General features: G+C 40.9%; 1 protein-coding gene across 2 annotated transcripts in view; it reads left to right on the plus strand.

Annotated features, from left to right (window-relative positions):
* Positions 1-27: 27 nt before the first annotated feature.
* The window catches only part of UBE4B (ubiquitination factor E4B), a 38,543-nt gene continuing 23,452 nt past the window's right edge, over positions 28-15,118 (plus strand). The window contains exons 1-7 of one of the 2 annotated variants that reach the window (XM_010141904.1): positions 28-51; positions 5,692-5,878; positions 9,725-9,860; positions 10,399-10,486; positions 12,652-12,796; positions 13,615-13,843; positions 14,299-14,709. In XM_010141904.1, coding sequence (XP_010140206.1) covers positions 28-51; positions 5,692-5,878; positions 9,725-9,860; positions 10,399-10,486; positions 12,652-12,796; positions 13,615-13,843; positions 14,299-14,709 — 1,220 coding nt within the window. The remainder of the gene's footprint in view (positions 52-5,691; positions 5,879-9,724; positions 9,861-10,398; positions 10,487-12,651; positions 12,797-13,614; positions 13,844-14,298; positions 14,710-15,118) is intronic. The other variant, XM_010141912.1, reaches the window with a different exon arrangement.

Below are 15,118 nucleotides of genomic sequence, written 5' to 3' on the forward strand. Positions count from 1 at the left end.
CCTCCGTGCACCATTAAGAGGAAGGCGATGGAGGAGCTGAGCGCGGATGAGGTGAGCCTGCGGGTGCGGGGCCTGGGGGGGCGCGGGGCTGTGGCTGGGCCTTCCTCCTGACCCCAGGAGGTGCGTGGGAAGGAGCGTTGCTGAGGCGCGCTGCCTTCGCCCGCTGTCTGTGCTCGGTGTTTGTTGAGTTCCACCTTTCTCCGTGTTGCCCCTGGCCGATGGGGTTGTTTATTCTCTGCTTCTCTCTGCCAGGTAGTCTTTGTCTGGAGGCTGTCTCCTTACTGTGTTCAACGCTAAGCATTTTACATGTTCTCCGTGTGTGATTTTTTCAGAAAACCCTACTTTATAGCGCAGTAAAACACTTTAAAACTTGCTTGCTCTGGCTCTTTGTTGACAAGCAAGGTGTGAGTGTGTGGTCTTACGTGCAATATCTTTTCTTTTTGAAGCAGGCTTGCTGGTTTTTCAATCCTTCCTTTGATTTACTTGTTTTCTTTTAAATCAACCTCTTGTTCTTTCACTTATATGAAGTCTTATGTGTTATGTTGGGATTGACGATCATCTGATATGGAATAATGTGAACTGTTTCTTCCTTTTAAAGGGCAGACTAAAGTCTTGTGTTTTCCTTGTGTATTGGAGGACTCTCAGAGGAATTCTTTGGTGGTACTGATCAGGACATGGGGAGTTTCCCACTGTCCCAGTGTAATGTTCAAATCATGTACGACTTTAAATCTTCCCTCATCTCTCTAAAATACCGTTACCCATCGAAGTGTATTGCATACATATAAAGTGTGCTGTGTTGGACCAGCTGCAGCACGGGCTCATGCTGTACTTGCATGTACACACATACACACTCATCGTTATACTCCAGGGAGGATCAAAACAAGTTATTTTTGTTCCTACAGCCTTACCTTATGGTGGGATTGTAGAGCAGGGTGTTGCTATTGTCACTCAGATTTGTATTCCGAAAATTGAAGATGTTTTTGATTGTGTTGTATGCCGTGATTTAGCAATCCTGCTATGGAGCAGCAGGACCTAGGAGGAAATACTCAACGCTGTTTTCTTGATGAAGTTGCTCACGCTGTGTGGAAGCGCGAGGAGGGCAGTACAGTTCCCGCGCTGGGCAGAGTGGGATAGGAGCTGGTGTTGTAATTTCTTCTTTGAAAAGGGATGTCTAGTTTTATGGGTGTATTTCATGAGTACTTTGTTTACATCCGATTCTTTTGGTTGTTAAACTGCATCTGATTATGAGGTGTTCTATGATTAATTTCAGCTTGTGTCACTGCTTCAGCAAATTACTGACCTCATCAAAATCACTGCATCATGGGACTGAGGCTGCAGAAAAGGAGTTCTCCAGTAGGGACTCATCTACCTTTTCTGGCAAAACGCTTGTGTCAAGTGACTCAAGTTTTTTCCATGCCTCTCTGGTACAGTTCAGCTAGGACCAAAGCCAGCTGGTCTTTCTGGTGATTGCTTGAGACAAACTTAATCTTATATCATTTTAAGAGAGTCACACTGTCACTAGCTATTGCCAACGGGCCCCTCATTGCAAAGGCAGAGCCGGATCTATTTTAATACTCTTCCACATCTCCACTGTTACTTGGCGCAGTGGATCCTGGAAGAGAGGTGGGCTATGTGGAAAAATAGCCTTCTAAAATACATTATATGTTACTTCTGTCTCATTCCAACATTTTTTCTGGCAGTGAATAAAGGTGAAAAACCACCTAACGAAATTAACTGCAAACCTCTTGTAGGTTAGATTATCTTCTCATAGAGAATGGTAATTAAGTACAACATTAACAGATTGTAGCTTGAAGAGAGACAGGTCAGTTGATAATGGCTTTGGGGTTATAGGGTATATTTTAGCTTCAAGAATAGATTTTCCACTGCTGTCAACAGTGTCTGTCACTGAAATTTTCTCGTTGTTTACTTTGTTGAAGCACTAGAAGTTGTCATTCATTATAGACCGTACCAAAATATTTAGGAGGGGAGAAATTAAAATTCGTTTTTAGTGTGTGAATTTTAGCACAAGATGTGAATAAGGACTCTAGAAAAAATCAGAATCAAGCCAACTGTCACAGAAGTGGGGAAGAATGATGTGAACTTAGCATCTTTTAACATTTACACGGTTTTCAAATAGTTTAGTGAGTGTAGAATGTGACCAGTGTAACCAGAAAATAAAGCATTTCTTAAACCAGTTTATCATGCTCTAATGAATTTAAGAAAAACAAAGCTTTCAAATTGCCCTTTGCTGTACAGATCTGGAACTCTTCTAATGTTACGGTAGAATAAAAAATAGCCTTAGAGTCTCACTAAACAGTTGCGGCTAAAGCAGATGCTGAGACAGAATTTCTTCTAAACTGAGAGTGTGTGAGCCTGAGGGACCAGTCTGCCAGTTGCATCTTTATTGGTCTGCTGCAAAACTGAATTATCAGTTGGCCGTCTTTAACAGGGTGCTGGTTTACGTCGTTTGTTGTAGTGTGTCCGTTTAAGAGCTATTCTGAAAGCTGCTACTCAAAGACATAATCCAGATGTGTCCAGCAAAAACTGTGCTAATTAAAAATCAATGGGATTTTTTCCATGCAGCCAATTTTTTTATATTAACCTTTTAAACTGTGTATTATGGGTTGTGCTCTTTAGGGAAGGTGGGCATTGTTTGTTGCATAGCTGATTAGTACCAAATAACTTGTCACTGTTAGATAACAGAGGGATCCATAACAGCTTCATTATGTGTCACTAATGCAGTACTCACTGCTGAAGTCAAGGTTTTGGCATTACTGAGGTACCCTAAATTTTCCTAAGAAAATGTTTTAAAAATCCCAGCTATGTATTTCTTCGTGATAATTTGGGGAATCGTTCGGTCTGAAGTGAGAACAGGTCACTTGGAACTCCCACGGTTCTAAGAAACGTTATTTCTGTAACGTGAAGGCGGCAGATTGGGGCCTCATTTGTGCCTAGTTCTGTGCAAACAAGCTCCGTCTTCGGAGTCGCTGCGTTGTGCCCGGAGCACAAAGCCTGCCTTCCCTCGTCACGATGCTGTTTAGTCTTAAGACACAAGGGAATTAACTGGATAGAACATGCACCGGTTTTACAGCGTGTTATCAAACTCCCCTTTCAGCCTGCACCTTTGCCTTTCTGGCTTAAAACCTTCTTTTCTCCTTTCTTTTCTCTTTTACTTGAAACTTTCTAATTTCAGATTTCTGTGATAATTTTCTGTAAACCTGGGGGAATATGACAGCTCGGGTATCTAAGGACCAAATCTGGTCCTTTACAATTGCTAAATGCACCCTCAGTTGTGAAAGCTGTCGCTTTCAGCAGAAATCAGAGTTTATTTATATTTCGATGCTAATTTGTTCAGCTCTGAGAAAGATAATGTAATTTTCCTATCGTCCTTAAAGGGACAGGGACGCATCTTGTGTTAGTTTTGATGGCAGTGTCTCTGAACGCAGCTTGGTGTTGGTGCAGGTTGCTTTGTTCCGTGCCCTTTCCAGAATTTTTTTCCAGGGCAGGTTACAGTCCGGGGGGTTTGTCCATAAGAAAGATGGGCGGTTGATGGATCAAGAGTGACAAGTGCAAGGAAAAAAGTTGGTCTTAGTGTCCTCCGGTTTCAACAGCGATGATTCCAGCTGGTTTTGATGCAGCTCCGGCATCGAGCTGGCCTAGCGCTGTAGGTGAAGGAATGCTGAGTGGCACAAGTGGCCTCAAGCATCTGCTTGAAGCTGCGAGATGATGGAGAGGGGTTTTGTGCAGATGATACCTTCTGAGGGATGTGACCTTGTCTGGGTAACCAGCGCCTGACTATTTGAGAACGAATTGATAACTATCCTGAGTATGATCTGTGCCTTTTCCTCCTCACGTATTTCATTCCTCATATCGACTGGGAACTTGCTAGCAAGAATGGATATGAAAGTTGTGGAAAATCTTTACATCACATTTATTATTCTTGCTTTTTACATAATTAATCATCTTTCTTCCTTGGTCACTTCTGCGTATAAGGGCTGTTTGTGTACTTGTGTTTATTTTTTCCTCCATGCCTCCCTGCCATTACTTTAGTTGTGAAACATGGTTATGGAGCAGTTGGATGGTAAGAACGAGCTTTTAAAACTTTAATTCAACCCCTTAATTCAGAGAGATTTCAATTCAGCTAGGTGGTTTTACTGATAATTATCTGGTACAGCTCTGCGGGCTCTGAACGCTTCATCCGAATCCAGCAGTAGGGAGAGCAGAGCCAGGGCCGTGTAGCTGGCGGTTTTCTGGGCATGCCTTAGAGCGGTGAGCTAGTTCTGTAGTTTCTTCAGATAAACAGATGGAAAATTAAGATTTTTTAAAAACTTTTTAGAGACCCTAATATACACAACTTCTCCTTAATGACAAAGCTAAACAATTTATTTATGCAATAAGCACCCTATTTTGCTTGATGATGATTAAGACATTCTAATTGTAGCCTTTTTTTTTTTTATTTCTGTCTGAAGAACAAAAAAAAGGGGGAATTTATTTTCTAGCTGCCTTCCATGTTCATGTGGTGACACCTGTCACGGAGGGAGATGTAGTTGCGGGCACTGTTTTCCCACAGTTTTTGAAGTCTGATTTAATTTGATCTGCTGTTCCTCCTGTTGGAGTAGGTTTCGTAGGCCATTAAGTGACTACAGTAACACAGCGCAGACATTGACTTGACACAAATCTTTTGTTCACGCTTTCACTCGCTTGGCAGTTCTCGAGGGTTATGAGCAGAAATGAAAACTGACGCATCGCATGTAATGCTTGAGCATCGCAATACAAAAAGGGGAATAACCTGAATTGCTTATTTTTGCAGGGAGCAGATACCCTCAAATATGTTGTTATTTTGTGCTGGGCCTGTTTCAAGCTGAAGATGTGAGCTTTATCCTCCGAGGCAGCCTGTGATAACAAATAATTTCTTTTCTGTTTTTTGCAAGTTTCACTTGGAGCACTTACAAACTGAGTTTATGAATTTTGTCTATTTACTGCTCGTATATAATATTAGTGTTATGGTAATTTTAATAAACGGGTTCACAACAGTTTTCTGAAGTTGGTTTAGAAAGGTAGGTTCTTCTCTGTATTTCTAGTAATGTGCAAAACCTGTGAAGTTCTGTGTAGTGGAATGTCTCCGGGTGATGAGAAGATGTCATTTACTGTCTGTTTGCTCAAGATGCTTCTGTTCAGCAGATGAGTTTACAGTGTGTTGGACAATGGTCTTTTAGTAACTTTCAACTGGATCTTCTTTAGCATGGGTATTTTTATTAGTATCAGTGGTGTGAAATTAAGACAAAGGTCATGTTCACATTGTCCCTTTTATCAGATTAATGCAGTTTTGTTTCATCAAATGCGAAAATAAATGGACAGGAGTGTTACAGGTTTGGAAATTGCTGAGCAAGAAATGTTAAACCTGTCTCACCCAACCATTCGAGGAGCAAAGGCACTATTCACCAGTGCAAATGGTGAAAACATAAAATCTAAACATCTCGGGTATTTTAGTGTTGTCACACAGACAACAGAGTGGCAATAAGGCTCAGCTCCATTTAGCAGGTTATCAAGTAAAGCTTTGAGATTTGCTGTTTCACAGGAGTCAATACCCCTGCCTGTACCAGGGCCAAAGGGCAACCGTGGGACGCATGTGCGTATGTACGTGCAAACATAGACGTGTTTATTTGCCTTTACTTTATTTCCTCTGTGCAGATTCGTCGAAGGCGCCTGGCTCGGTTGGCGGGTGGACCATCTTCCCAGCCTACGACACCACTGACATCACCACAGAGAGAGACCCCACCGGGACCACCTGTAGTAGCACCATCCCCGGGGCCATCCCATAGTCTAGGCTTAAATGTCCATAGCATGACCCCAGCTACCTCTCCAATTGGTGCATCAGGTAGGCTGTCGTGGTTGTGACCAAACAGATTGCTGTACGTCCTCCAAAAGGTGTCATGCAACTCCTTACCTTTAGAACATGAACACTCTTACTGGTGTTACTTCTGCTGTTAGTAAAAATGATTTCCAGAAAGGAACATTCTAAAATGATGAATGGAGGTACTTCTCACTTTTATTTTCGAATAATAAATGGTGAGGTACAATTGTTTTTCAGGTATCAGTAAACTAACGGCTTCTAAAATTTGGGTTACCCAAGCCTGACGTTGGAATGCAGTGGAATATTACAGAACGTTACAGATAGAAAGCCAGTCTGTCACCGAGGCAGGAAAAAGCCCGTTTCATCTTGCAACACAGTTTGTATTGATTGGTTTCTAGGTACATTTTAGCAGTCAGTCCCAAGTTCATTTTTGATCTTTAATTACTAGCATTTGACACAATTAAAAATAGTAGGTGGTGACTGTGCACTGTCAGGGTAAGAATAAAGTATTTCCTTTCACCCTGTATTGCCTTGCCAATCAATGTCACCATTGACTGGAGTGACTACAGGTAGGAGATGTACAGATGGTTTTTGTTTTGTTTTGCATGTTGTGTTACGAAGCTAAGAGGTTCACTAAACCGATCTCAAAACAAATGCTGAGATTGTTATAAACAGGTTTTCAGCATCATAGAACCATTTAGATTGGAATAGAGTCTTAAGATCAAGTCCAGCCATTTGATGCCCTTATACTGTGGTGCGCAAAACTGCACACAGTGCTTAAGGTGATTTTTAATAATTTCCTAGAAACAACATTTTTCCCAATGTCCTTGATAAGCACGTAGAATTCTTTATCTATTTACTTGTTTTCTTTCTGAAATGTCGTGTTCCCCTTTGGCAGGTACAGTAATTTACATGCTTCAACCTTGTACTTTAATGACAGTGCTGTTCTGAAATACCTGGAATTCACTCCTTCCTACTTATTTTGTTGCCTTGTAGGCAAGGCAGGGCAGAGAAAAGCTACCAAAAGCATTTCCTGAGAAAAACTCATTGCAGATGGAATTTAACACTGTGTATTGTCCTCATGACTGTAGACAGCAACCCAGAAGCAAAGGTGACTCTTTTTTTTAAGAACAGTGCAGAGGTCACTTACGGTGTTCACTCAGTCTGTGGTTACATGACTATTTTAACCTCTTGCTGTCATAATGAGGCTTACACATCGATTACACATCGATTTAATGGAAAATATGATCATTAATTTTTACATATTTTGAAAATATTTTTGGAGAGCTTAAAACCAGTGTATCAATGACACATACTTGAGTGCGTGGTCTTCGTGATTTTTGCATGTCTCTATATGCTATTGCATTTCTGTTATTTATCTTCTTTTTTTAAAATAAAACTGGAGCTTTGAGTGTCAGGTATTTTATGGCATACCTGATCCAGCAAAGTACAAATTCTGGAAAATTTCTTGTGCAAAGGTGGTAGGTAGGACAGTCTGTTTGAAGGCCTGTTAATGAGTGCTGCAGTGTACCTGTTAAAGTACATTTTCCTGGCTGTGAGAGTAAGACCCCAAGGGAAGGTGGAGCAGTGCACTTCCCCCTGGTAAGCCCTGTTTGCTCTAGTCTCTTCATCCACTGACTGAGCTCGCTGTGCCTTTGGGAGGGGGGATGAGGAGAGAGGAGGGACTCCAGGAAGACTGCCCCTTTATCATCAGTGACGTACTGAAGGAAAACCAGGCTGTAACTGGGATATCTTAAATCAGCAGCGCACTGGCATACCCTGTTCAAGTCAACCTTGCCCTGCCACGGACAGCGAGATTCTGCTGCATGTTACCTCTAGCCAAACTGCGGCACTGAAGTCCTGCTTTCGAAAGTTGCTTTTATTTAACCTGATTGACCAGAGCAACTTTGCTCAGTTCAGATGCTGTACCTGGTATTTCTGTACTCTTGGATTTGTGGAGAAACTGTACTAGGTTTTGGGCCTGTGTCTTGTGCAAGGATTTTCCATGTCAAAGCTGTAATATGCATCGCTGAAATTCCAGGACTGGAGGAAATAGCCATTTACAACTGAAATGAGGGTTTTCTTGACGTTTTCCTGCTTTCTGGGTGAAAGCTTTTTGCAGACATTTAATATTGGCAAATAGGTGGTTAAGTGAAATCTATCTTTTCTTGGAGGATCTCGGTTCTATCTCTATTCCTTTTTTCATACTGAAAACCCGGTGGGCTCTAGAATGCTGTTTGAATGCTGTTCATGAATGAATGATAATACGCAGCAACAGCTCTAAAGTTACTGAAGCAAAAAACTTTGAACAAAACTGAGTAAAATGTACACTTAGCAAGTGTTTTCAGGTATGTGCAAGTTACATATGCATTCCGTGTTGCCCTGCTGCACCTTCGAGTGCTTTTACATGTTGTCAGTTATAAAACTTAGGTGTTTGGACAATCTGCTTATTAAATTCCTTCCTGCATACCAATGCACATTAGTTTTACCTCACTCATCTTTTTTGAAAATGAGTATTTTCTGGATAGTAATTTCCAGACTAATAAAAGGAGTTAAATACAAACTGTTTTTATACCCAGGGGAATAAAACAGGAGTTTCACAGCACTAGAATGAAGCAAACTGTCTTCTAAATGGGGTTTTTCTGCCTTCTGTGGTTTTGTTCCTGTAAAATGTATTGTTTCAGGACCTAGAAGAGCTTTGGGAAGGATGCTTGAAAACAAACAGTTTGTCACAACCGTAAATGTGGGACAGGCTTGGACTTTTCAGTAGTAACATGGAACATAGCCAGTGCTGGAATTTAAAAATAGGATGTCAATCTGGTTTTACACTTCTCGTTTGAAACCTAATACTGTGTAGGGAATGTCTTGTAGACTGCAGCAAAAGAACCCAAAGGCGTAAAATTAAAAAAAAAAAAGCTGCTTTCTTTTTAAACAGGTAGATGAATAAAACCTTTTTTCCTCCTCCTTCAAGGACTGTGTTTGCTGACATGCAAATACCTGATACTGATAAAACTACAACTACAGCTTGCAATTATTGCTACTGTATTACAAATCATGACTTCAAACAGTGTTACTGGGCACACAGATTTTGGAAATAGACTGTGCTTAAGAGGCCTCTTCATTTAGATGTTGGTAGAACTTCCATGGTTGTTGAATGCAAGGCTTTCTCTGGATTATTTGGAATTATGCATGTAGCTCTCCTCCTGCCTTGCTGGTATCTAACACTTCTCTGAGGAAGTCTTTGTTGCAAAGTGACTCTGGCTGTTCACATCCTGATACTCGTCAGCCGTGCTCCAAAGCCATTGTACTACTCTCCATTTGCTGAGCTTGCTCTTAGTACATGTTGTTTGGACTTCTTGGTTGCTTATTTTATTGTGGAGAAGGAAAAGTACTGAAAATTTCCAAGTAAATTGTGGGAGGTTTTGTGGGAAGACTCTCAGAACTCAGATTAGTGTTGTCCTGTATCCTCACCCAGTTAACTCCGTTGTAACGACCTAGCGTGAAGTCCTAATCTGACTTTAGAGGGGCTTGACAAAGCCTAGAGGTAGCATACAAAGCAACTCTATAAGAGATCAGTTTGCTAGTGTTTGGGTTTTTTTTAATGCAAGTTAATCTTTGAGCACGTCATGGATGCAGATTTAGTTGTGTTCAGTGTTGTAACGCAGGTAAGCATTCCTATATTGCTGCTGCAAGGGAAGGTAGAAAATGTGATTATCTGTGGTCAAATGTTCACATTTACTTCCTAATGTGTTACTAAGAACGCTTAAGAGCAGGATCAGAAAATGGTATTTCTGCTCCTTTTCCATCCAAATAATTGTGTAGTGCCTTCTCATCTCTGCAGTAACAATCTTGATGGTGCCTTTTCTCTAGGAGTAGCCCACCGAAGCCAGAGCAGCGAAGGAGTGAGTTCACTTAGCAGTTCTCCATCTAACAGCCTTGAAATACAATCTCAGTCTCTCTCTCGGTCTCAGAGCATGGATATTGATAGTGTCTCCTGTGAGAAAAGGTAAAAAATGCAGCTTGTATAAGCCAGCAATGCTAATCATCAAAACCACTTACGCGGGAAAATATTCTGCCATTTCTCACTTCCAGCTGTGTTAATGCAATAGGGTTTAATGCCTAAAAATGACATACTGTTTAGACCACTGTAATACTTCTACTAGTCTGGTTTTAATGGATATTACTGACCTAAAGTGATAAAAGAGAAAGCATTATCTTAGACATTAAGTGTTGAGCATGTCTGGTGGGGATAATTCAGCTACTCTGCTTAAAAAGGAAAAGGTTATGGGATGTGATAGCTGTGTAGTTTATATTGCCTGCTGAAGAAATTTAGAATTGTGCTTCTTGAATTCAAAATAAATGTAATCTGAGAAGCATTTATCAACTAGTGATTTTAGTCGCTGTTTATACATATGGCTGTTCCTGTTCCATTGGTTTTTCTCTGCTGCTTCTACAGAAGGTGACACGCCTTCAGTCAGCATCTTACGGAGGACTCTGCAGCTTTCCACAGGTTAATGGGCCTCTTCTCTTATTTCCACTTACAGTATGTCCCAGGTAGATGTGGATTCAGGAATTGAAAACATGGAGGTCGATGAGAATGACCGCAGAGAGAAAAGGAGTCTGACGGATAAGGTTAGTCTTTGGCTGGATGGAGGAGGGATGCAGTTCGGGTTGCACGAGTTCGGTTATCTCCACGTGTTGAATACATGCTTTTGAGAGGGTAGAACTAGCCCGCAGTTGTGACCCATTTCTTCACTGCATTTTCTCATTAAAATATGTGGGAAGGAAAGAAAAGTCAAAACTTTCAGTGTCAAGGCTGTATTTCTATTATCTCCAATTGATTTGTGAATGATACTTGAAAACCGAAGAAATTATTTTTGTTATATACTACAACCAAGTGCCCTGTTAATGCCCAGATTTTTAAGTATTTTTTTAATATGCAGGAGGCCTGAATAAATATTTAAGACACTTCTGAAGATTGTTGTGGGTAATTTGTATAGCGTTCAGAGGTCTGCTAACAAAGTACTGCTTGAAATGTTGTGTGCTGAAGTAATGGGCTGTGTAATAGGGTTTTCTTAATGATATTGTAGAAAAATAAATAAGAATATATAGCTATCAAGATTTAGACAGGTGATAGAACTGTTAAAATAGAATAAGAAAGCAAGTACCAAGCTCTACTAAAATTGTCCTCTTCGTCATTTGATTTTAAGGCCCATGTGAAATAAAGCCATAAAGAAATGGGACATCAGTGTAGTGGAGAGAAGTTTCTACAACAATTTTTGCAGTGCTCATTAGATGTCTTTGTTTATTCCTGCACTGTCAGTAATAAGGTCGGTTGGTGAAAGCCTGGCTTAAAGCCACGTAGCAATAACCCTGCCGCAGAATCCTTTCCAGTCAATTCCGAGCTGCAAATCAGGCAGCCGGACAGCCTGCATTGTGCTACTGTGAAATAAATAGCTTGGAATCAAGGACAGTCTTGAAATGGGAGGTTGGGGGGCGGGGAGCGGGGGAAAGTAAAATAAAACTTTGCAGACTTGCTTCAATTCCTCTCACGCATTTGGAGATACCAAAAAGTTCAGTGGGTAGGAGACAGCATAGTCCTCATTTAGGAGCAAAAAACGTTGTCCTGGCTCTCTGCACTGGAGGTGGTGTCAGTAATAAAGGGTGCTCTGCAGAAACAGGTGGGAGAAGAAGTAGTACTTTAAATACATTACTTTATTAAATGGCTTGGGGGAAAGCTTTTGAAAAGGGTCTAGTGCTGCTAGTTGATGGAAACTTCTGGTACATTTAGGCTTACCTGGTGGCCATTAAGAGGTCTCAAATTTAAAGGGAAAAAGGGAGCTTTTTTTCAATTTGCATTTTGTTCTTCCTCATTGACTTTTTTTTACTAGAAGCAAAGAGTATTGCAATGTCAAGAAGTATAGTGTGCACTTGTATTAGTCAAATAACAGAATTTTTTTTGATGTAGTAAATAGCTACAACTCTTGCAGAAAAATAGCCTCAAAGCTAAAACTTTTCCATCTTTGAAGTTCAGTGTGGCCATATTGTCTGTTTTGTGTATTATGTTGCTTTTACAGTGTTGGTAGAAGGGTGTAGGGGAGCTCAGTTATGTTGCTGGCTTGTCATGTATGACTTGGAAGTAGTTTTGAGGGCTGCCTCCCCATGTTGCAGGGTTAATTACTTGGATTTTATTTCTTTGTGTTACGCAGTGTTTCAGGTGCACACTCAAAGCAAGAATCCTCCCGTTTAACCTCGGCTAGACACGATATATGGCAGCATTGTTTTTAGAGAAACTAGTTGTTCATTTTAAGCACAGTTTACATGATGTTCCTTTTTTGGGAAAAGGGGGAAGGAGGCAAATTCTTGAGTCTCTTGTCCTGTCCTGACATCATTCAAGTGAAAGATGTCTTTATCGTGGCAAAGATTTGAACGGAGGAAAGACTTGGGGAAGCTTGCGTCTTCCTGTGCTTCCATTTTTCACTCAAATACTTGCGCATAATGAAAATTTGAATCCCCAATTTGTTCCTTAAAGCAGACATTGTAAGTATCTTGGTTAAATTGCCCTTCCATTTATACTGTTTTGAAGTGTGTTTTGTGAACTTTGCTTCCTACTGGATTTGTGTTTCTGCTACAACTTCCAAATAAATTTTGACGAATACATCTGTACTCTTTCGTATGTATATAAACTCTGCTGTTAAGACTTAGTCTGAATCCATTTAAAGAAGACCTGCATCTGATTGTGGCTTGACTAATACAATTGCAAGTAAATTGATTTTCTTTTTTTAATGCTCCCCAAGGAACCTCTGTCTGGTTCTGAAGTGTCTGAGGAGCAAGCTTTACAGCTGGTCTGTAAGATCTTCAGGGTCTCTTGGAAGGACCGAGACAGAGATGTGATCTTCCTGAATTCGCTCTCTGCCCAGTTTAAGCAGAACCCAAAGGAAGGTGGGTATCTGAACTGTTAGTATTGTTAGGGGTTGCTTCAGCGGAGTGGCACGTTGCCTACTCTTTATTTTTAGCTTTTTCCCCTCTTGCTCCAATGCTGCAGCCACCTACTTGTGGTCTTTGCTCCATTTCAACACTACTACCAGCAGATGTAGCAGGAAATGGAATCGCTGAAAGGAACATGGGACCCGTCGGGCCTGACTCCTCTTTCAGTCAATTGCTGTGCTCTGGTGGTTATATTTTCTGCTGCCAGACCAGTATGCTAATATTGCAGTGTTGCTGGATTTCTTTTTTTCAGAAATTTTTTACTGAGTTAATGAATTTTCTTGCATAATAATAGACAATTAGCAGTTAATCTGATAAGCTAAGAATTCCCAATTATTTTATATAACAAAATATATTTTATAAGTCAGCTATTAGATACGACCAAATTCAAAACTGTTAATTTATGTGGGGGGTATGTGTGTGGTTTTATCCTTTCTTAATGACACAACTTGCCCAACTCAATAGCTGGGTTGGAAAATATGAGAGGGAAGGTGAAGGCAACTTTAATAATCAACAATAACAACATTGTCATCTGCAATCTTTTGTACTTTCCATGGAAGTTATTTTTGTATAGCTGTAAGTGCAGAACCTACTTAATGTAGGCAGTGATAGTTATAAATGTGTCAGTCTATTGTTTTTGCCAAAAGCAGCATTTACAGAAGTAAATTACTGTCCTTTTTAGTTGAAATCTCTGATAATGTTTGCACCTCTGACTGATGTGTACATGAGGGCAGCAGGTGAGGGTACTAACTCGCTTGTTTTATTCTGAACAGTGTTTTCAGATTTTAAGGACTTGATCGGGCAGATTTTGATGGAAGTGCTGATGATGTCCACCCAGTCAAGGGACGAAAACCCGTTTGCTAGCCTGACAGCTACATCACAGCCCATTGCTGCAGCTGCCCGGTCTCCTGACAGAAGCCTGATTTTAAACATGGGCTCTAACCCAGGAAGCAGCCCTATGTTCTGTAACGTGGGCTCCTTTGGTTCCAGTTCCTTATCCAGGTGACTTCTGATTATAACTGAATACTGATTTCACTTGATTGGTAGTCTAGAAGACAGAGGGGGACCTAGAAACATCCCAAGAACAATAAATAGAACAGACTTTTAAGTTTCTTCACTCTCCCATGTGAATGTTCCCCCATTTCATCATTTTTCATTGCATTGCCGTGGCTAGAAGTGTATTTGATAAGTTAAAACCATGTAGCTCATTCCTTCTCGGAAGTATCCCTGCCCTGCATCAGGGAGGGCTATGACTTTTAACTTGCAAGCTTGTAGATTGTGACAAAATTTTATGCAACGTTAGTAAAAAGGAATAAGATCTGTGAGCTGCATAATTATTGCTGAAGAGTCATCAGAAGAGCAAGGACATCTCTTGCTCAGTTTGTCTTTTTCACCCTTTTTCTGCATATCCTAAATTGCTGCTTTTTTTTTTTCTTTTTCCCCTGTAACTGGTTTAGTCTCTATGGGACTAGTCCAGCTCCTACTACCAATTTCACAAGCTATGTACCAATGACTGGTTCATCTCTTGCCCCACCAGCCAGTTCAGTTGCCACTACATCTGTGCCTTCCATTACTGTCAGCTCTCACCTCACAGCAACAAGCCCTTCTTGGATACAGCCGCCTTCTCCGAGGTACCGGCCATACACTGTTGCCCACTCTGGAGGCTTTTCAGCTTCTTCCATCCCGCGTTCCTTGAATGTTTCCATCCCATCTAGTTCACCAAGTCCTCCAGCCATGGCTGCTAGCCCTCCAGCCATGCCAGTCATCACATCCAGACAGAGGCCCACAACAATGGGTCCACCTTTGTTTACTGCTTCACCCAGTACCTTGCGCAGGCGTTCTTCTTTACAGAACAGGATTCCGTCTAGGTATTTCACAAGAACAAAAGAGTGTGTTTAATGTGTGCTGTGCAGGGTGTGGCGTAATCGTGCTATTTGGGAGAACTTACGTTGGTGCTGAGCTCACCCTACTTACCCTGAGTTGATTTCTCTGTGCTGGTTTGTGCTAATTTGTTGACTTCCTAACAAGCTGTCTTTGCCAATATGTTAAACGTGCTTCTGTGAGCATTTGAAGTGTAATGTAATGACTTTAAAGATAGCAATATTGTTTTAATTTCATTTAACATTCATTCCAGTTAAACTATTAGCTTTCCAATCTGTCTCTCCTGCTGGATTGTAAATCAAACAGACCTCCTGCTTTGAAATCTCTTGTCTCAGTAAGGCTTTAGTTGATTTGTTGAAAGTTGTTATTTGGGGGACTGTGTTAGATTTCTTTCCC

Source organism: Buceros rhinoceros, unplaced genomic scaffold (assembly GCF_000710305.1).
Source record: "Buceros rhinoceros silvestris isolate BGI_N320 unplaced genomic scaffold, ASM71030v1 scaffold17730, whole genome shotgun sequence".
Classification (NCBI taxonomy): Eukaryota; Metazoa; Chordata; class Aves; order Bucerotiformes; family Bucerotidae; genus Buceros; species Buceros rhinoceros.